General features: G+C 43.7%; 2 protein-coding genes, 1 non-coding gene and 1 pseudogene across 4 annotated transcripts in view; all 4 read right to left on the bottom strand.

The window, feature by feature from the left end:
* PPP1R8 (protein phosphatase 1 regulatory subunit 8) overlaps nucleotides 1-21383 on the bottom strand; it is a 183422-nt gene that overhangs the window by 14135 nt on the left and 147904 nt on the right. Inside the window, exons 2-3 of the mRNA XM_050795795.1 lie at nucleotides 6755-6828; nucleotides 4837-4897 (exon numbers count right to left, since the gene is read on the bottom strand). Of these exons, the coding sequence (XP_050651752.1) occupies nucleotides 4837-4897; nucleotides 6755-6810 (117 nt within the window). The 5' untranslated portion in view covers nucleotides 6811-6828. The remainder of the gene's footprint in view (nucleotides 1-4836; nucleotides 4898-6754; nucleotides 6829-21383) is intronic.
* On the bottom strand, nucleotides 2751-2916 carry LOC126945413 (small Cajal body-specific RNA 1). The gene has a single exon (XR_007722441.1). It is a non-coding gene; the product is annotated as a small Cajal body-specific RNA 1 (non-coding RNA).
* Nucleotides 12209-12309, bottom strand: LOC126944843 (uncharacterized; annotated as a pseudogene).
* STX12 (syntaxin 12) overlaps nucleotides 12396-21383 on the bottom strand; it is a 52032-nt gene continuing 43044 nt past the window's right edge. The window contains exons 7-9 of one of the 2 annotated variants that reach the window (XM_050795982.1): nucleotides 19288-19360; nucleotides 16845-16927; nucleotides 12396-14602 (exon numbers count right to left, since the gene is read on the bottom strand). In XM_050795982.1, the coding sequence (XP_050651939.1) occupies nucleotides 14504-14602; nucleotides 16845-16927; nucleotides 19288-19360 (255 nt within the window). In that variant the 3' untranslated portion in view covers nucleotides 12396-14503. Of the gene's footprint in view, nucleotides 14603-15957; nucleotides 16683-16844; nucleotides 16928-19287; nucleotides 19361-21383 lie in introns of those variants that run through there. The other variant, XM_050795991.1, reaches the window with a different exon arrangement.

Below are 21383 nucleotides of genomic sequence, written 5' to 3'. Positions count from 1 at the left end.
ATCCAAGCTGGAGTGCACTGGTGCAATCTCAGCTCACTGCAGCCTCCACCTCCCAGGTTCAAGCGTTTCTCCTACCTCAGCCTCCTGAGTAGCTGAGATTAATGGCGCCCACCACCACACCCGACTAATTTTTGCATTTTTAGTAGAGATGGGGTTTCACCATGTGAAACCAGGCTGGTCTCGAACTCCTGACCTCAGGTGAACTGACAGCCTCAACCTCCCAAAGTGCTGGGATTACAGGTGTTAGCCACTGTGCTACACCTGAGCTGAATTTAGCTTTATAAAAAACTTGCTGGCCAGGCGCAGTGGCTCATGTCTGCAATCCCAGCACTTTGGGAGGCTGAGGCGGTCAGGAGATCAAAACCATCCTGGCCAACATGGTGAAACCCCGTCTCTACTAAAAATACAAAAAAAAAAAAAAAATTAGGCGTGGTGGCAGGTGCCTGTAGTCCCAGCTACTCGGGAGGCTGAGGCAGGAGAATGGCATGAGCCCGGGAGGCGGAGCTTGCAGAGAGTCAAGATCTGCACTCCAGCCTGGGCGACAGAGCGAGACCCTGTCTCACAAACAAAAACAAGCAAACAAAAAAATAAAAATAAAAAACTTGCTATACCTGTCCTTATATTTCTTTTAATCCTGGATCTGTAAAGCCTTTGCCACAGATCGGTTATAAACTGGACTGTTATAGATGAAGGACTCTAGATGAATTATTGCTAACGCTTCTTCCACTGCTAGTGGTCTAGTAATCTAGTGTGAGCACTTGAGGAATAACTGTCATTTGAGTATGCTGTGTTTTTCCTTTAAATATGAGGTCTCATTAAACTCTAGTTCACATTTCACACTATACTCCTAAAATTCCTGAGAAAATATAGCACAAAGCTAAGTAGAGTACAGTCAAGTTAGTACCAGGCTGGGAATCAAGAAGCTTGTATTTCATTCCTGGCTAAGTCCTTTAACTCACAATGGGCTACTATTCTCGCCTTATAAAACCAAAAGATACACCTCATGCAAGCACACTTTCAACACTGATTATAGTAACAACTGCTAGGCACTTCTATGCCACACACTATGCTATGAGTTTGATGTTATATCATTTCATCCTCACAACCACCCTATGAGGTGGGTAACACTATTCTCTTCCTATTTATATAAATGACAAAATTGAAGCATAAAGAAATTAACATACTCAAGTTCACACAGTTAGATACTTGTGGGCTGGGTTAGAAATTCAGATTTGTCTGGCTTCAGAGTCTAAGCTGTTTTAACCACTACATTATATATTTTCTTCATTCTGCTTACATCAAAAAATGCACCATATGGCAAGGAGTATTTTAAGAAGAGAATAAGTACTGTGGGTCACACTCTTTCCTTAAACAATCACTTAGCCAGTTTCTTTCAAGTTCAGCCTTAAGGTTCAATTAATTCAGGCTAGCTTGGGTATGTGGGTCACCTCTGGGAAACCCTATCTAACAGTGCCCATCTGCTGCTGGAAGAGCTTGTTCTGGGCCCATACTACTATGGGGAACCAAGATTTAACAACAGCCTGACAGGAGATCAGTCAGTCCCCTTCATCTCTGCTTTGACCCAAGGTTTTTAAGACTTGAGTTAAAAATAAGACATTATTTCAGGATTAAGAGAGAGCCCAGAAATTTCAACAACTTGTTCTCTCTAATAGCTATTCAAGCTGAATCTCATTGCACTTCTCATTCATATTTATATGCACATGGATTATGCTGTCACAAACTTAAATTTGCTAACCACAGTGCTCACAGATTGGGCTGAAGGAACATGAAAGACCACCAGCTCTTGGGCTCTAAAATAACAATGACTAAATTTCTATGAATCTAGGGTGCCAATAGACATACTATAGATTTAGGGATTTGAGAGGAAAAAAGAGAGGGCCTCCAAATTAAATGTACACATTCAGTATTAAAGGCATCCCAATTTTTTTTTTTTTTTTTTTTTTTTTTTTTGGAGACCGAGTCTGGCTCTGTGGCCCAGGCTGGAGTGCAGTGGTGCGATCTCAGCTCACTGCAAGCTCCACCTCCCAGGTTCACGCCATTCTCCTGCCTCAGCCTCCTGAGTAGCTGGGACTACAGGCGCCTGCCACCACGCCCGGCTAATTTTTTGTATTTTTAGTAGAGATGGGGTTTCACCTTGTTAGCTAGGATGGTCTTGATCTCCTGACCTCATGATCCGCCCGTCTCGGCCTCCCAAGGTGCTGGGATTACAGGCTTGAGCCACCGCGCCCGGCCGGCATCCCAATTACAGAAATGTTAAAATGAATTTTTTTTTTTTTCCTGAGATGGAGTCTTGCTTTGTCGCCCAGGCTCAAGGCAGTGGTGCAATCTCCATTCACTGCAACCTCTGCCTCCTGGGTTCAAGTGATTCTCCTGCCTCAGCCTCCCAAGTAGCTGGTATTATAGGTGCGTGCCACTGCACCTGGCTAATTTTTTAATTTTTAGTAGAGACGGGGTTTTGCCATGCTAGCCAGGCTGGTCTTGAACTCCTAACCTCAGGTGATCTGCCCGCCTCGGCCTCCCAAAGTGCTGGGAGGCCAGGCGTGAGCCGCCACTGAGCCTGGCCAAAATGAACGGAATTTTAACAGAAAACCGTATGTCTCAGAACCAAGGAAATGTGTCAGATGTTGAACAATGTGCTGCTTCTGTCCAAGTGACTGAAATAATGCACTGGCTTTCAACAGTCACTAAAGCCATAGCTTCTTGACTAGCTATGGCCAGTACCACTATCCAGTTGTGCCTCTGAGTTATAACTCAGAGTGTATCTTTACACACTGGGCTTAAAAGACTCATGGCTTTTGTTTTAATGTTGCACTTCTTAAACCCAGCTATCACAACACATCACAAGCCTTTGATACAAAGCTAGGATATAGATAGCTAGGTTAGTATCAAGTGCTGATTAAGTTTAAATCTAAAAATAAGCACATCTCAGGTCTACACCTCTCAAGAATACAGTGATGTCTGAGGATTTTAACTTGACAAGTTTGTGGCAACTCAGCACACTTAACAACACCGAAAGAGAACGTTATCAGCTAATAGAAACCAATGATCAGGGGAGTGTCTAGCAAGTTTAGAGTGTTTTGAAAATATAATACCAATTATTCCACAAAGGAATGTGATGTTATCATTAAGACTAGGCAACCCTGTCTGTTTCTTCCTGTTGCAAACTAAAGATTTGCTAAATTCTAGTAATAAAACAAATCTCTATATGTCTTCAAGCTTTGTGCTATTTAGCAACAAATATTTTGTAACTGTGGAACAATCCGTAGTAAAAAAAAGTTTTACAGATATTTTAGCTAAATTATTTCTTTGAATAATCTTGAAGTTTTAAATCTTTAAGATTGAAGAACCCATGATAAAGCGGCTCTCTGTGACTGGCTGAGTCCATGATGTATTCATAACAGGAGAAATCGGGGCCGGGCGCGGTGGCTCAAGCCTGTAATCCCAGCACTTTGGGAGGCCGAGACGGGCGGATCACGAGGTCAGGAGATCGAAACCATCCTGGCTAACACGGTGAAACCCCGTCTCTATTAAGAAATACAAAAAACTAGCCGGGCGAGGTGGCGGGCGCCTGTAGTCCCAGCTACTCAGGAGGCTGAGGCCGGAGAATGGCGTGAACCCGGGAGGCGGAGCTTGCAGTGAGCTGAGATCCGGCCACTGCACTCCAGCCTGGGAGACAGAGCGAGACTCCGTCTCAAAAAAAAAAAAAAAAAAAAAAAAAAAAAAAAAAAAAAAACAGGAGAAATCATTAAGACTCATGCATGCCTTAATACTTTGCAAAATACCTGGTCCTCTCTACAAAATCCCAAAAGTGACAACAATATATTTACAGAGTAACCTTCAAAAGATCTCAGATAGCTTTTCAATCTAGCAACCATGGAACTGCAACATTTTTATTAAATACCAAAAAACCACAAGGAAAAAACTGCATTCAATAATGGGGCCTTGAACCTAAATTCTAGCTGAGCAAGCAAATATAAAATTGGTCTAATACAGGGAGACTCACAGCTACATGGTCATGGTGGGCTTAATATCCATCTCTTGGTAAATAATACCATAAGGATTATAAAAAATTTACGTAAACTAATAGCTAATAAAAACTCATGTTCTCTTGAACTCCTATGTGGTGTTCTCTCTAGAGGCTTGTATAAAAGCTGGAATTCTGCTAAACTTTTATAGTACTTAATTCAAATATAACTATGTAATTTTTTGGTGTGATTCTGTCTCTTCCACTGGACGACTTGAGGAGAGAAATCATGTTGGTTTCGCTTACTGCTGCAATCTGTAAGCCAAGCACTGTAACTGGCACATAGTAAACACTCAATACATGTTTTCAAAGAATCAATTAATGAATTTCACCACAATTCCATTATCTTTTTGAGTAAGTGTCGTCTTAGTTTACCATATTTCTTATAAGGAGTTGGGCCTGAATCTCTTAAAATTAACTTAAAAGTTAAACTCAACATATATCATTCACTTTCTTCAGTTACTGCACACCTTGCACGGTTTACACAACTCCATGTACTCAGGGAGAGGGAATTAACCAAGCTAACAGGGCTTCCAGTTTGACTGGGGCCCACAGGACCCATGACCTATTAAAACCATTCATTTGAGAGAAGTCACAAAAAAGTGAGTGTCTGTGGTAGATACAAGCTTTAAGTGTGTGATGTCACCATGTGCTTTTAACAGAAAAAAAAATCAGGATGAAAGAAAGTAGCATTGCTGGAAAACAAAGCACAGGAGAGGGGGTGGAAAAGTGAGTCACTGGCAAAAATCTTTAGTGTGGTGGGCAAAAAAGGAAGACATGTATTTCCATACCTCAATTAGTTTGTCTCCTTTGACTACATCCAGATGTAAACCGGGAGGGGGCTTACCTGCCCTGAAAAATAAAAATAGAAAAAAGCATTTTCACGATGAGTTTATAAATGCAATTTACAATCACTGTCCCATTCAACATTGCAGCTCTCCTACCAGCCAGCCTATAATTAGTTCATGTTCAAGCAGAAATGTCATCCACTTCACTGTTATTACAGCTCCATTCTACGTTTGACACTTACTTCCCTAGTGATTCAACTGCTCTGAAACAGATTTTAGTGGATCTGTATTTAGAGCACCACCAAGAAACCTATATTTTAACACTGGATCTTCACCTCAGAGAAAGAGCTGCATAGAGAGTGTAAGTACGATAGCTGGAGTGGTCTGGTCACCTGGAGTTTGAATCTGAAATTTACCCCTACTCCAATATCATATAAAGATCGAATAAATTAGTTGCTGTTTGGGGCTGATCAAGATTAGTCTCATCACAGAGTAAGCAGAGTACTGTCCTGAGCTCTGAGACCAAATCAGAGGTGCATAATTAGGGAACTAGGGCAATTCAAAATCATGCCCCATGAAACCAGGTACCAAATGAATATGTTACCCTTGAACAGGTCTTTCTACAACAGCATGATTAAGGGACGTTTCCTCTATACTCCTACAGCCATATCATTCAAGGGAGACTCACATATGTCAAAGCACCTAACAGTGCCTGGTACCTACCAGACCCTAAGGAAAGGGTAGGTCATCCCAAAGCAGTGCTTTCTAACTACGTTTGCTGTATTGGTCCAAGTTTGAAATCAATACAGCGAGGGATCAAAACGGATATAGAATTTGTAGACTTAAGCAACCATTACAAAAGTGCAAAGCGATCCAGAAAATAGCCACACATTTGCTTGCTTTTTGGGTTTGCTAATTTGAAGTTAGAAAAAAGAACCACCTCACTAGAACCTCTAGATTTGCACACGAAAAAAACGTATCCTTGTCTAGCTAACTGAAGATGCAACACAGTCATCTCAAACAATCCTGCCCCAACCCCTCCTCTATGGAAAGGACAGTGCACCGGACAAAAGGCCATTTTGTCCACGAAAAAGGAGGAATGTTACATCCAAAATATACTTTCTGTATGTGCCTGACTCAGGCCTTGGAGCTGGGAATACAAAGATGCAGTCTTTGCCCTTGAGGATGGCAATATAACGGGAGACAGAGACAAGTAACAAACAATACACTGCGATGAGCTACAGCAGAAAAAAACTCTTAATTTCAGAAGCGTTTCCTTGTAAGGTAATTCATATTTATTCAACTTGTACTCTACTCAAAGGCCAAATTATTTCATTATTCCCAAGAACTTTCGAAGGGATAAAAAGGGTTCATGCCAGCCATTACTAATGCCTACTCGTGCCACAGACTGGGAGCTCCCTGAGGGCAGGGAGGGCGCTAACCTACCCTCGTGTTCTCTGTGGCAGACAGAAAAGTGCCGCACGAGGGATGCAGCAACCAAAGAGGGATGCGGGGCTCAGACGTAGGGTTGGGGCAAAGGCTGGCTCGAGAGCGCTCGGGACGTACAGGAAGGGGCCAGGTACGATGCTCCATGAGAGCATCAGGCACTCAGTCAGGAGTTGGGCGTAAGTTCGGGCAAAGGCCTCAAAGCGCTCCAGCGACTGGCTAATCGCTCAAAGGGGCTGCCTAAGTGAGCGCCTTTGAGCCCCCAACCCCGTGTTTCTTCAGTTCCTGGGCCTGGGCTCCAGGCTCTCGGTTCTTCAACACGTCGCCCGGCCCGGTGCAGCGAACAGTTTTTCCTCAACCATTCCAGGGTTTCTGAGCCGTTCGGCTCGCAGCAGAAAAGTAAAAAAAGAGCCGCCCTTCCAGCCCAGGCTAGCTCCGGCCAGGCCACTCTAGCCCTGGCCGCCCCGCCACTCACCAGGTTGGGCAGTCGAACAGCGGGAGGCTGGAGCCGGAGTTCGCGGCTGCCGCCATCTTGCGTCTCCCCCTCCCATTTGGCGGGCCCGAAGCACGCCGGGAAACTGGAAGACCGAAAAGGGAAAAGCGGCATCCCAGCAGCCTGTGCGTACGCACGCTCACGCACGCACGCGCGTACGGGGGGCGGTGCTTCTAGTGGGGACAGTGTAGGTTTTGGGTTTTTTTTCCACCGTTTGTGCGAGTTGGCCGTCTCTGGAAGTCTCCAGTGTATGGTTTTCCTTGGCCAGGAGGTATCAAAGGAAAAGCGACTTTGTAGGGAGGGGAGTCAGTCTCTCCCTGCGTCCTCCTGCAAACGCTTCTGGGCTCTAAAATCTTGGGACTAAGCCGGGCGCGATGGCTCACGCCTGTAATCCCAGCACTTTCGGAGGCTGAGGCGGGCGGATCACTTGAGGTCAGGGGTTCGAGACCAGCCTTGCCAACATGGTGAAACCCCGTCTCTACTAAAAATACAAAAATTAGTCGGGGGTAGTGGCACATACCTGTAATCCCAGCTACTTGGGAGACTGAAGCAGGAGAATCGCTTGCACCCGGGAGGCGGAGGTTGCAGTGAGCCGAGATCGCGCCATTGTACTCCAGCCAGGGCAACAGAGCGAGACTCCGTCTCAAAAAAAAAAAAAAAAAAAGAAAGAAAAAAAGAGAAGGAAAAAATCTGGGGACTGCATCCTCCTCCAACGTTTAGGTTAAGACCGTCAGCCTTTTGCCCTCAAAGCAGAGAAGCTAAAGGGCAAAACTTGGAGATTGGAGTGATTATTGTTTCTACTTATCCAGCCCTTCTCCAAAAAGTGGCACTTTACTCACTTTTTTCCTAATCCACGTCTAGGCCTGTAGATTATCAGGGAATCTGCATTAGGGGTCACCTGGTCTGTTTATGAAAACTCTGGACAAGCTGGAGCCAGGAGCAGGTCCAGTCAGAAAGCAGGGGTCCAAATCATCACTGTGCTTGGCTCAAATGGTTAATTTTTTTAAAAAGGATTTTTTGCTTTTGGTTATAGTGCAAGGAAGCATTAGGATTGCTGGCTTGCCCTAGATCACCAGATGACTGAAAGAGACCATTAGCAGGGCCTCTGGTTGTAATGGCATTGTCTGTTGAGCACTTACCTTGGCAAGTATGTATTTTATATGGATCATCTCATTTAATCCTGACAAGGCTCTTGAGTTAGGTATTATTATAATTCCAGAGGAGAGGCTCAGAGAGATTGAGTTGCCCAGCCTCACCCTAGAACAAGTGGTGAGTGGGATAAAAAAACCTAAACCTGTATGATGCCAAAGGCCATGCTCATGAATCACTATTCTCTCTCACACTTTGATGTTGGTATAATTATGTTTATTATTAGCATGCAACTGATGCCCCTCTTCTTCACTTTTGTAGACGCCTTGGGAGGATTATCTGACTGGTTTTTCCTTTTTTAAATAAATCAATTGCTAAGTTCCTGTCATCCAGAAAGAGGCACTGCTCAGCAAGTTAAGGAATCTATGATGAAAGTAGTTCTTTTCTTGCTTCCATGCCACTGGTTCTGTAGAAAATCAGCCTATTCAAAAGATTTTTTGCCCTTGATGAAGTCTCCAGCCCTCAAAATGTAACTGCAATATAACTTAGAAGGAGCAAGATGATCCAAAAAGTAACAGCAATATAACATTAACTTGGATTTGAAGATGATCAACTCTTAGGTAGATTGGAGAAACCCCTTTTCCTCTGGCCTTTAAAGCACGATAAACTTATCCAGCAAGGATGGTGACTAATCAGATCACTTATCAAATGGCCTGTTAATATCCTCCTTTTCAGCCTTGTGATTCCAAAGTAAGACTAGGCTGACTGGAAAAATTCAAATTCTAAACTTGGTTTCAAGAAAACAGAAATAATCCTATGTCCCCCTCTTTTGAATACAGGGCATGATTTTTGAGAAGGAATTAGTCCCAAAAGCTTTTGAATCTAACAGAAAAGAACAAGATACTTTCATCTACAGAAATCGTGTGAGCCTTTTGAGGTTCTATGCTCCTTTTAGGCATAACATGATATTGAAGCCATTCCTAGTTAGCAGTGACCTGATAGCATCTTATGGCAACTTTGTCTTTCAACTTCTCAGCTTGTGTGATCCTTCTATTGCTGACTATAGACCCAGGAAACCTAAAAGCTACATCTTACCCTTCTAATTCTTTACTCCTTGGCCATGTTCTGTTTCTAGCACAGTAGATACTCACACATGGCACCTTATGCTTACCTAGGCCCTCATAAAGCAAAATGCTCTTTGTTTGGGCACCAATGATGTCAGTATAGACCAGCAAACTAGAGGACAGCAATCTAGGTCCTTAACCTTTTAAAATAGACTGACGCACTAGCTGCCTTTGGATTTTGGTATCTCAATAAAGAGATTAGTATCTTGGCCTTTGATAGATTTCCTTAGAATAAGATCTAAAGACATTAGGAGCATATTGAGGTCAGAAAACTTTTTTAAATTTTTTGATTATGTTTTGAGATGGAATCTTACTCTGTCACCTAGGCTGGAGTGCAGTGGCAGGATTTCAGCTCACTGCAACCTCCACCTCCCAGGTCTAAGTAATTCTCCTGTCTCACCTTCCCAAGTAGCTGGGATTATAGGCATGTGCCACCACACACCTGGGGTTGCACCATGTTAATGAGGCTGGTCTCGAACTCCCAACTTCAGGTGATCCACCTGCCTCAGCTTCCCAAAGTGCTGGGATTACAGGTGTGAGGTACCATGCCCTGCCAGAAAACTTTTTTTTTTTTTTGAGACGGAGTCTTGCTCTGTCTCCCAGGCTGGAGTGCAGTGGCCGGATCTCAGCTCACTGCAAGCTCCGCCTCCCAGGTTTACGCCATTCTCCTGCCTCAGCCTCCCGAGTAGCTGGGACTACAGGCGCCCGCCACCTCGCCCGGCTAGTTTTTTGTATTTTTTGGTAGAGACGGGGTTTCACCGGGTTAGCCAGGATGGTCTCGATCTCCTGACCTCGTGATCCGCCCGTCTCGGCCTCCCAAAGTGCTGGGATTACAGGCTTGAGCCACCGTGCCCAGCCCAGAAAACTTTTTAAAAACTTTTTTTTTTTTGAGATGGAGTCTTGCTTTCATCTCCCAGGCTGGAGTGCGATGGTGTGATCTCAGCTCAATGCAACCTCCGCCTCCCAGGTTCAGGCGATTCTCCTGCCTCAGCCTCCTGAGTAGCTGGGATTACAGGGACACACCACCACACCTAATTTTTGTATTCTTATTTATTATTTTATTATTTTTTTCTTTTTGAGATGGAGTTTCGCTCTTGTTGCCCAGGCTGGAGTGCAATGGCACAAACTTGGCTCACTGCAACCTCCACCTCTCGGGTTTAAGCGATTCTCCTGCCTCAGCCTCCCGAGAAGCTGGGATTACAGGTGCCTGCTACCATGCCCAGCTAATTTTTGTATTTTTAGTAGAGACGGGGTTTCAACATGTTGGCCAGGTTGGTCTTGAACTCCTGACCTCAGGTGATCCATCCACCTCGGCCTCCCAAAGTGCTGGGCTTATGCTGGGATTATAGGCACGAACCACCAAACCCGGCCTAATTTTTGTATTGTTAGTAGAGACAGGGTTTCACCACATTGGCCAGGCTGGTCTCGAACTCCTGACCTCAGGTGATCCACCCGCCTCAGTCTCCCCAAGTGCTGGGATTACAGGCATGAGTCACTGTGCCCGGCCCTAACTATGCTTTGTAAAGTAGGGAAGCAGCAGGTGATTCCCAGCCTTAGGGAACAGGATGGACTGAGATCTGAGTTGGGCTCTGGTCTGCAATTAGTGACCAAAAGCAAAAGCTGCATTCCCATGACTGAGGACAGTTTCTGAATAGAAAAAAAAATATTGAATAGAGGTGGCTCAGAATGTTTTACTTTGCATAGACTGAACGGTAATTTCATTTTGATATTTTGCACTGCAGTGGGTGAACACTCCCATCCTTATCCCTTAGCAAAACGAACACGCGCACGCACGCGCACACACATGCTCCCCTGGGAGTATCTATCTAGCATTTAGCAAGCTGTTATTCTGGAACATTCCCAGATTAAGTAGCCACAGTCACATTTCTACTTTACCTTATGCCTTATACAGTACCATAGTTTTTTTTTCTTTTGTTTGAGACAGAGTCTTGCTGTTGCCCAGGCTGGAGTGCAGTGGTGCGATCGTGGCTCAATGCAACCTCCACCTCCCAGGTTCAAGCAAAGCTCATGCCTCAGCCTCCCAAGTAGCTGAGATTACAGGCGTGCGCCACCATGCCTGGCTAATTTTTGTAATTTTAGTAGAGGCAGAGTTTCACCATGTTGTCCAGGCTGGTCTTGAACTCCTGGCCTCAAGTGATCCACCCACCGAACCTCCCAAAGTGCTGGGATTACAGCCGTGAGCCACTGCGCCCAGCCCATAGTTTTATTAATAATTCATTGGAAGAGAGAATGCTAGATCTACTCAGTACTCCTGGGATATTCCATAAAAGAAGTAGAAAAGGGGTGAGAAAATGAAAGGAAGACAGAAGCAAAAATACAATTTGTATGTTCACACTAAACTGCCTTGGGTCCTTATAATCAGATACTTTTGTAGCTGGAAAAGAGCTACCGAGAAAACTTGGGGCCTAAAGGTTAAGTTACTTTTTCTTTTTTCTTTTTTTTCCCCCCTGAGATGGAGTCTTGCTTTGTTGGCCAGAGCTGGAGTTCAATGGCACGATCTTGGCTCACTGCAAGCTCTGCCTCCTGGGTTCACGCCATTCTCCTGCCTCAGCCTCCCGAGTAGCTGGGACTACAGGTGCCCGCCACCACGCCCAGCTAATTTTTTAATATTTTTAGTAGAGATGGGGTTTCACCGTGTTAGCCAGAGATGGTCTTGATCTCCTGACCTTGTGATCCACCCACCTCGGCCTCCCAAGGTGCTGCGATTACAGGCGTGAGCCACTGCACCCGGCTGTGAATCTTTTTTTTTTTAAATATAGAGCACTTTGGCCAGGCGCCAGTGGCTCACGCCTGTAACTGCAGCACTTTGGGAGGCCGAGGAAGGCGGATCATTTGAGGTCAGGAGTTCCAGACCAGCCTGGCCAACATGGGGAAACCCCATCTCTACTAAAAAAAAAACAAAAAAACAACAAAAAAAAACATACATATATATATATATAAAAATAAATAAATAAATAAAATGAGTCGGGCATCGTGGTGAGCACCTGTAATCCCAGATACTCGGGAGGCTGAGGCATGAGAATTGCTTAAACCCAGGAGGTGGAGGTTGCAGTGAGCTGAGATTGTGCCACTGCACTCCAGCCTGGGCGACAGAGTGAGACCTTGTCTCAAAAAAAAAAAAAGAAAAAAAAAAGGTATATATATACAAAGGTGTATATATATATATATATATATATATATATACACACACACACACACAGAGAGAGAGAGAGAGAGAGAATTTGCATGTCATCCTGGTGCAGGTGCCATACTAATCTTCTCTGTATTGTTCCCAGTTTATATATGTGCTGCCAAAGTGGGCACTATATATTGTTTAGTTTCTAATGTGAAGCCATGTTAAGAACTGCTGTCCTAGATCATGATGCTCCCAATGATAATCAAGGCACAGATAAGGAGAATTCTGTGAATAGGTTTATTAGGACCACCTAGGAGAACGTCTTTGGCAACTACCACAAATTCTAGGGCATTTAAAATCTAGGCCAAGTTCATATTTGCTCTCCATGATCACCATTACAACAACCACGGATCACATAGTATTACAGAACAGAAGCATGGTCACTTTATTTTACCCAAATGCAATAGTTTTTCACAACCAAGACTTTTTTCTTTCCTATAATGTTACAAATGATATGTCCAAGTCTGACTGCAATTTGGAGTTAAAAAGTGATCATAGAACCAAGGAATTATCTCTGAAGCTGCTCTTTGGGCCACTGTGCTACCCCAACAGCTCTATCCTGTACTTTTTTAAAATTAAAAATTCATTAAAAAAAAATGGAGATGGGGTCTTGCTATATTGCCCAGGCTGGTCTTGAACTCTTGGGCTCAGACATACCGATATACTGACCCTCCTGCCTCAGCCTTCCAAAGTGTTGGGATTACAAGTGTGAGCCATTGCGCCCAGCCATCTCTACACTGTTTTTCAAGGAAAGGCAGCTACACCTATTCCATCCCCAAACCAACCCACAGTTGGTCTCCAGTTTTCTTGGAAGTCTCAATTTTTCTCATGACAGCACATTACTTAATACCTACCTCATTAGGATGTTAACTCATAAAAACATACTACAAAAGCTTTAAAAAACATTTATTTGTATTAAGTAAGTGCAAGAGTGCAAAGAAACTTATGCATTTGGGCCCTTGTTTCCCTACTGTTCACATTAGTTTAGTTTAGAAGATTAAGTATAACAACAGAAGAAGAATGGAAGAAATGAATATAAATATACTCAGGGTAGCCAAATCCTCTTAATTCACTTCAGGGTGAACCAAAGTTGTTGGCCAGATTCACATTTATGTGGGAGCCTAAACAAACTATGTTCCCTTTAACTGTTCTAGGCCTGTGGAAAAGGGAAGTGGACAACATTTATATTACAAGACAGTCATTTTATTGAAACACCTTTTTTTGTCTAAAACTATGCATGGAGATATTAATCTCGTTTATAAATTAGGTTAAGTCTAACATCACTATTTGAAACCAGTATTATTTACAAAAATGAACCTCTTATTTGCTTTATTGTTGTTTCACAGGAATAATTTTAAACCAACCTCAATCTATCTTTAAAAATCTTCCTGCCTTCAAATGCCCAGCAACCCTTATAAGGTAGGGGGCAGCCCTTTGACAGCAACATTCATCATTCACCAGGAATGTAGAGCCACAAGTGAACAACAACAACAACAACAAGATTAAATCATTCCCAACCATTCCTATTTGCTTTTCCAAAGCATGCTATGTCTAATTCTGCCTTTCTATGCAGACAGGTGGGAGAGGGAGCCCATAGAGTGTATTAATGTTAATTAAATTAATTTCTTTTAAAAGCTAACAAGATGGCTTAGTGTGGATGAGGATGAACTGCTGTGGATGACACTAGCAGATAATGAAGTAAACTTTAAACCCAGATTAGTAACATGTACTCCAGTAACTGACCAGCTCAGATAGAGACTTCTCATTTACTCTGGATCACATGTACAATTTTTTTAACTTCCAATTAAATATAGTGCCAGAATCTTTACAAATAGAGAATAGGCTTCTTAGAAATTCAAATTAAAATGTTAAATAATAAAAACTGGTGGCCTATTATACAGTTTCTGACAGACTCCAATATATTGGGTGCCAGAAAGTAACTCTATCTCAGTTGCTAGTAAAAAGGTAAATTTTGTATATACATAAAAGACAATATTACGAGACTGTAGTGTCATTTGTCAAAACAAGAATATCTAGAATGGAATTTTCAGTAAACACTTGGGATGAAGGGCAATCAGAATACAAGAGAAGCAAAATCCACATAAGTTAATTCCTAATTTGAGAAATCAATAGAATCAATAAATTGATAAATACTGTCTCCATAGGTCACTAATTCCAAAGACTAGTTAGTAGTTAGTTTCTAACTAAATGATTACAGGACGTTCTGGTGTATGCTGTCTTCTTGTGATCAGTTTGTTCTGGCAAGACTTCACCAAGCACTTGCCCTTGAAAACAGCTCAGCGGGAGAACAATCGGAGGCAATCACTTCGTTCTATAAACTAGCCAGATAATAAGTCCCAAGATTACAATAACCACTGACAGGACAAGCACCAGGATACACATCTTCTTGCGAGATTTTTTCTGAGGAAAGAAATATGTAAACAAGACACTCGTGAAACAAAATTTTTATGTGTAAGACTCCAAGAATGCTTCATAAATCTGTCTCCTTGTAATTAAAGATTAACTCTATCCATGCAAAATTATGCAGAGGCTTTCCCAGAAATCTTACGTCAGCAGCATTAGGTAGTAGTGCAAATGTTTTTTGTTTGTTTGGTGTTTTTTTTTTTTTTTGAGAGAGAGTCTCACTCCGTCACCCAGGCTGGAATCACCCAGGCTGGAGTGCTGTGGTGTGATCTTGGCTAACTGAAACCTCCGCCTTCCAGGTTCAAGTGATTCTCATGTCTCAGCCTCCTGAGCAGCTGGAATTATAGCATGTGCCACTATGCCCAGCTAGTTTTTGTATTTTTAGTAGAGACAGGGTTTCGCCAGTGTTGGCCAGGCTGATCTCGAACTCCTGACCTCAAGTGATCCACCTGCCTTGGCTTCCCAAAGGGCTGGGATTACAGGTGTGAGCCACCGCACCCAGCTGAGTAGTGCAGGTTTTAAAGTTTTTTTTTTTTTTTTTTTTGAGACGGAGTCTCACGTTGTTGCCCAGGCTGGAGTGCAGTGGCGCGATCTCGGCTCACTGCAAGCTCCGCCTCCCGGGTTCCCGCCATTCTCCTGCCTCAGCCTCCTGAGTAGCTGGGACTACAGGCGCCCGCCACCGCGCCCGGCTAATTTTTTGTATTTTTAGTAGAGACGGGGTTTCACTGTGGTCTCGATCTCCTGACCTTGTGATCCGCCCGCCTCGGCCTCCCAAAGTGCTGGGATTACAGGCTTGAGCCACCGCGCCCGGCCGGTTTTAAAGTTTTAATTCCAAGTCCCCACATACAATTTTGCAAAGGAGCTATACCTGTGCTGCCAGGCATTATTTGCAATAAAATAAGTTATTTGTACATGTGTATTTTAATAACATTTTATAATACGTATAAAACTGTCATGTTCATTTGTAAAAAAAAAAATACATCAAGCAGAGGGAGAAAAAAATCACCCATAGATAACACTGTCAACACTTTGATTGTATTTCTTTCTGATTTGTTATCTATGTATATTATTTGACCTAACTGGGATCACACTGTATGATGTCTGATGTTTTTCCCCACTTAATGTTTAGTATAAACATTTTTCTGTTATAAACTCTTCATAACATCTCTTAATTCTCATATGCAATGAGTGGATATATATAATTTACTTAATTATTCCTTTATTGTTGGACACTAAATTAATCACATAGTTTTTTTTTTTTGGAGACGGAGTCTCGCTCTGTTGCCCAGGCTAGAGTGCAGTGGCGTGATCTCGGCTCACTGCAAGCTCCGCCTCCCAGGTTCACGCCATTCTCCTGCCTCAGCCTCCTGAATAGCTGGGACTACAGGCGGCCGCCACCGCGCCCGGCTAATTTTTTGTATTTTTAATAGAGACGGGGTTTCACCGTGTTTGTCAGGATGGTCTCGATCTCCTGACCTCGTGATCCGCCCGCCTCCGCCTCCCAAAGTGCTGGGATTACAGGCGTGAGCCACCGCGCCCGGCCCAATCACATAGTTTTTAAAGGAAACACTATTATTAAATACAAATTTCTTTACGAGCACTCCCAGGTAAAACACAGCTATCCCAGGAACACGGACAATAACTGAAATGCTATTTATTTCTAAAAAGCCATGTGACACCAAATTGAAGGTAAGTAAGAAGGACTTCATTCACACTATTTGTACACTGAGATAAAGATCTGGATAAGTGAAAAAAAACAGAGTTTCGACTAACATATAGAAGGATTTCACTTTACAGGAATAGTTCCAGAATGATTACCCCTATTTATTCATATATAAATAGCAGTTGAAGTTGATTCTATGTCCATGCTCTATGGCAACAGTCAACATAAAGTATCTATGAAGTCTTCTACTTGAACTGCACTTCTTACTATCCTAATTGAAATACATTCAGCTGTTCGGGATATAAAATCGCCTCATAGCAGATTTAGGTATCATATTAGTTTATAGGGTTAGCTTTGCAGTTACTAGGCTTCTGGTAAGTTTATTCAAGCTGTGATTTTCTCTTGTAGATCTATCTGCAAAGGAAAATACTAAAAATAGAACTGGAACTGCAATTATGACTACTTTCCTTTAGCTTAAACCTAAGCAAAAGGTTGTAGCTGTTCTCAATATGTCAATGTACTCTGATGGCCTAAAAAGTCTGCAACACAGTGACTTTCTTTGGTACCCACTTTTACCTGATAGTAAGCAGCTCGCTGTAACTGTTCAGTGGCTCTTTCAACGTGCACCTCTGAGCTTTCCACATTGGCTTCTATGCTATCTGCAAAAGGAAGGACAGAGGTTTTAACACAACCAGATGTTTCAAGACTGCAAATTGAACAGATTTCTGATGTTATGGATTCTGGTTTCACTACCACTATCCAAACTATCCAGCCATGAAATCGAGTTACTACCTTGATAAGAGACTAGCCCTATTCTTTGGGGAAAAAACAATAAATTTTGGGGGGTTATGAAGTATTTAACTTACCCATAAATGATTCATAAAAAATTATGTATATACACATAAAGAGAGAAACAATACATAATAAAGCAAATGGGGTAGAATGTTAACAAGAGGCAAATCTGGGTAAAGGGTATAAAGAAGGTCCTTGTGATATTTTTATTTTTGCTACTTTTTTTTTTTTTTTTTGAGACGGAGTCTCGCTCTGTCACCCAGGCTGGATGGAGTGCAGTGGCCGGATCTCAGCTCACTGCAAGCTCCGCCTCCCGGGTTTACGCCATTCTCCTGCCTCAGCCTCCCGAGTAGCTGGGACTACAGGCGCCCACCACCTCGCCCAGCTAGTTTTTTGTATTTTTTAGTAGAGACGGGGTTTCACTGTGTTAGCCAGGATGGTCTCGATCTCCTGACCTCGTGATCCGCCCGTCTCGGCCTCCCAAAGTGCTGGGATTACAGGCTTGAGCCACCACGCCCGGCCTTTTTTTTTTTTTTATTTTTTTATTTTTTTTTTTATTTTATTTTTTTTTTTTTTGAGACGGAGTCTCGCTCTGTCGCCCAGGCTGGAGTGCAGTGGCGCGATCTCGGCTCACTGCAAGCTCCGCCTCCCGGGTTCACGCCATTCTCCCGCCTCAGCCTCCCGAGTAGCTGGGACTACAGGCGCCCACAACCGCGCCCGGCTAATTTTTTGTATTTTTAGTAGAGACGGGGTTTCACCGTGGTCTTGATCTCCTGACCTTGTGATCCGCCCGCCTCGGCCTCCCAAAGTGCTGGGATTACAGGCGTGAGCCACCGCGCCCGGCCTATTTTTTTTTTTTTTTTTTTAAAGACGAAATCTCACTCTGTCGCCTAGGCTAGAGTGCAGTGGCACAGTAATAGCTCACTGTAGCCTCCAACTCCTGGGCTCAAGTGATCTTCCCACCTCAGCCTCCTGAGTAGCTAGGACTACAGGTGCATGTTACTATTCCTGGCTAATTTTTTTTGCAAAGACAGGGTCTCACTATGTTGCCCAGGCTAGTCTTGAACTCCTGGCTTCAAGTGATCCTCCCACCTCAGACTCCCAAAGTGCTGGGATTACGGGTGTGAGCGACCATGCCCAGCCTATTTTTGCAACTTTTGATTAACTTGAAATTATTTCCATATAGAAAGCTTTAAAAAAAGAGTTGCTGGCCGGGCGTGGTGGCTCAGCCTGTAATCCCAGCACCTGGGAGGCCAAGGTGGGCAGATCACCTGAGGTCAAGAGTTCAAGACCAGCCTGACCAACATGGAGAAACCCTGTCTACTAAAAATACAAAATTAACCAGGTGTGGTGGCACATGCCTGTAATCCCAGCTACTTGGGAGGCTGAGGCAGCAGAATCATTTGAACCCAAGAGGCGGAGGTTGTGGTGAGCCAAGATCGCACCATTGCATTCCAGCCTGGGCAACCACAGCAAAACTCTGTCTCAAAAAAAAAAAAAAAAAAAGAGTTACTAACCCCATAATTTTGCAAGTTTATAGAGATAAGAAGAGCTGGGAAGCTGAGAGCTATTTCTCTAAACAAAGACTTAAAGAGAAGTCAGTGGGACTGAGTATTCATGAGGCCTCATTTAATTTCTATATTTGATAACATAAGAATATTGCTAAGAAAAATAAAGTTGGCAATTTTTAAAATGGCATTCCTAAATGTACTTTAATTCTATAGCTGATATGACTAACTCCTTTTTTTTTTTTTTTTTATTGAGACGATGTCTCACTCTGTCACCCAGGCTGGAGTACAGTGGCGCGATCTCGGCTCACTGCAACCTCCGCCTCCCAGGTTCAACCAATTCTCCTGCCTCAGCCTCCCGAGTAGCTGGGAATACAGGTGCGTGCCACCAGGCCCAGCTAATTTTTTGTATTTTTAGTAGAGACGGGTTTCACTAAGTGTTAGTCAGGATGGTCTCGATCTCCTGACCTCGTGATCTGCCCGCCATGGCCTCCCAAAGTGCTGGGATTACAGGTGTGAGCCACCACGCCCAGCCGAACTCCTTTCTCTTTCTTTTCTTTTTTTTTTTTTTTAAAGAGACAAATTCTCATTATGTTGCCCAGGTTGGCCTCAAACTCCTAGACGATGCTTGAGCCTCAGCGTTCTGAGTAGCTGGGATTACAGATGCATGCCAAATACTATCCACTCACCTTGAGGTTAAAGGTATCAATAATACATACCAATCAGATCACCCTGGTCATGGATCATCATGGCCAAATCTTTAAATATCTGATTGACATCCAAAATGTCAGCCTAAGGAAGACAAAAAACAATTAACTAACATTAAGCAACATGTTAGAAGATTTGTTTCCCTTACATACCTAGTTTTATCTATTAACATGTGTGTTTTTAAGGCTGTATAAAGCATGCTTTCTCCATAAACAAAAAATAATCTATTGCTGCCTACCCAATATTGTAAAACAGAAGGCACATAAACTCACCCTTCAAGCAACATTAATTAGACATGCTACATGGGAACCAGTAAGAGTGCCCAAGTCAAAACAGTACAGCAGAAGGCTGGAGTGCTGATATGGACAAATTCTTGGTGTGACAGCCCTATGCGGAGACTGCTAGGCCTTGTGACAAAAGCCTGTGAGTACCTCCTGACGACAACCACTGGGACTTTGGACTACAGAATTTAAATGTTTATACAAGATCATGCTATCTGAGGAATGCAAGGAGCCTCTTTTCCCCTGGGATTGTCTCTGGAACTGTGTGAGGAGCTGCTGGATTCTATCATCACTGGACAATGCCCTATAGTAACTCCCAGCTGACTGACAAAAAGCTGATGGTTTGTGGATAGCATTTCCAAAGTGAATGGACTACATCCTATTTACTACTGTGATCAAAGAAGGGAAAAACAAATCAGCTCGGTGGGCTGAACTGCAGCTTATTTTCCTAACAGCAGTGAAAGAATTTAACATTGGCAAAATCCCCTATATTTGGGTCTTTCTCCCTCCCTCCTTCCTTCTTTCCCTCCCTCTCTCCCTCCCTTCCTTTTTTCTTCCTCTTCTTTTCTTCCTTCCTCCCTCCCTCCCTCCCTTCCTTTTTTCTTCCTCTTTTCTTCCTCCCTCCCTCTCTTTCCTTCCTTCTCTCCCTCTCCCTTCCCTTTCCTTCCCTCCCTCCTTCCCTTCCTTCCTTTTTTCCCTCCCTCCTTCCCTTCCTTCTTTCTCCTCTTTCCTTCCTTCATTTCTCTCTTTCTTTCCTTCCTTCTTTCCTTTTCTCTCTTTTTTTTTTTTTTTTTGAGGTGGAGTTTTACTCTGTCACCCAGGCTGCAGTGCAGTGGCGCAATCTCATCTCACTGCAATCTCCACCTCCCAGATTCAAGCAATTCACCTGCCTCAGCCTCCTGAGTAGCTGGGATTATAGGTGTGTGCCACCACGCCCAGATAAGTTTTGTATTTTTAGTAGAGACAGGGTTTCACCATGTTGGCCAGGCTGGTCTCCTGACATTGTGATCCACCACCCTGGCCTCCCAAAGTGCTGGGATTACAGGCATGATCCACCATGCCCAGCTTCCCTCCCTCCCTCCCTTCCTCCATTCCTTCCTTATCTCCCACCTCAGCCTCCCAAAGTGCTGGGATTATAGGCATGAGCCACTGCCTCCTCCCTCCCCTCCCTTCTCTATCTCTCCCTTCCTCCCTTCCTTCCTCCCTCCCTCCCTCCCTTCCTTCCTCCCTCCCTCCCTCCTTCCCTCCCTCCCTCTTTCCTTCCTTCCTTTTCTTTTCTTAATTTATTTTTATTTTTTACTTGTTTTTTTGAGACAGAGTCTTACTCTGTCATCCAGGCTGGAATGCAGTGGCACAATCTCAGCTCCCTGCAACCTCCAACTCCTGGGTTTGAGTGATTCTCCTGCCTCGGCCTCCCCAGTAGCTGGGATTACAGGCGTGCACCACCACGCCCAGCTATTTTTTTTGTTGTTTTTGAGGTGGAGTTTCGTTCTTGTTGCTAGGTTGGAGTACAATGGTGCAATCTCGGCTCACTGCAACTTCCGTCTCCTGGGTTCAAGCAATTCTCCTGCCTCAGCCTCCCAGGTACCTGGGATTACAGGATGCAGCACCATGCCTGGCTAAGTTTTTATATTTAATAGAGATGGGGTTTCACCATGTTGGTCAGGCTGGTCTCGAACTCCTGACCTCAAGTGATCCACCTGCTTTGGCCTCCCAAAGTGCTGGGATTACAGGCGTGAGCCACTGTGCCCAGCCCTAATTTTTGTATTTTTAGTAGAGATGGGGTTTCACCATGTTGGCCAGGCTGGTCTCGAACTCCTGACCTC

The sequence above is a fragment of the Macaca thibetana genome, chromosome 1 (assembly GCF_024542745.1).
Source record: "Macaca thibetana thibetana isolate TM-01 chromosome 1, ASM2454274v1, whole genome shotgun sequence".
NCBI lineage: Eukaryota > Metazoa > Chordata > Mammalia > Primates > Cercopithecidae > Macaca > Macaca thibetana.
The sequence above is the reverse complement of the archived record's forward strand: the minus strand, read 5'-3'. Positions and strand labels throughout refer to the sequence as shown.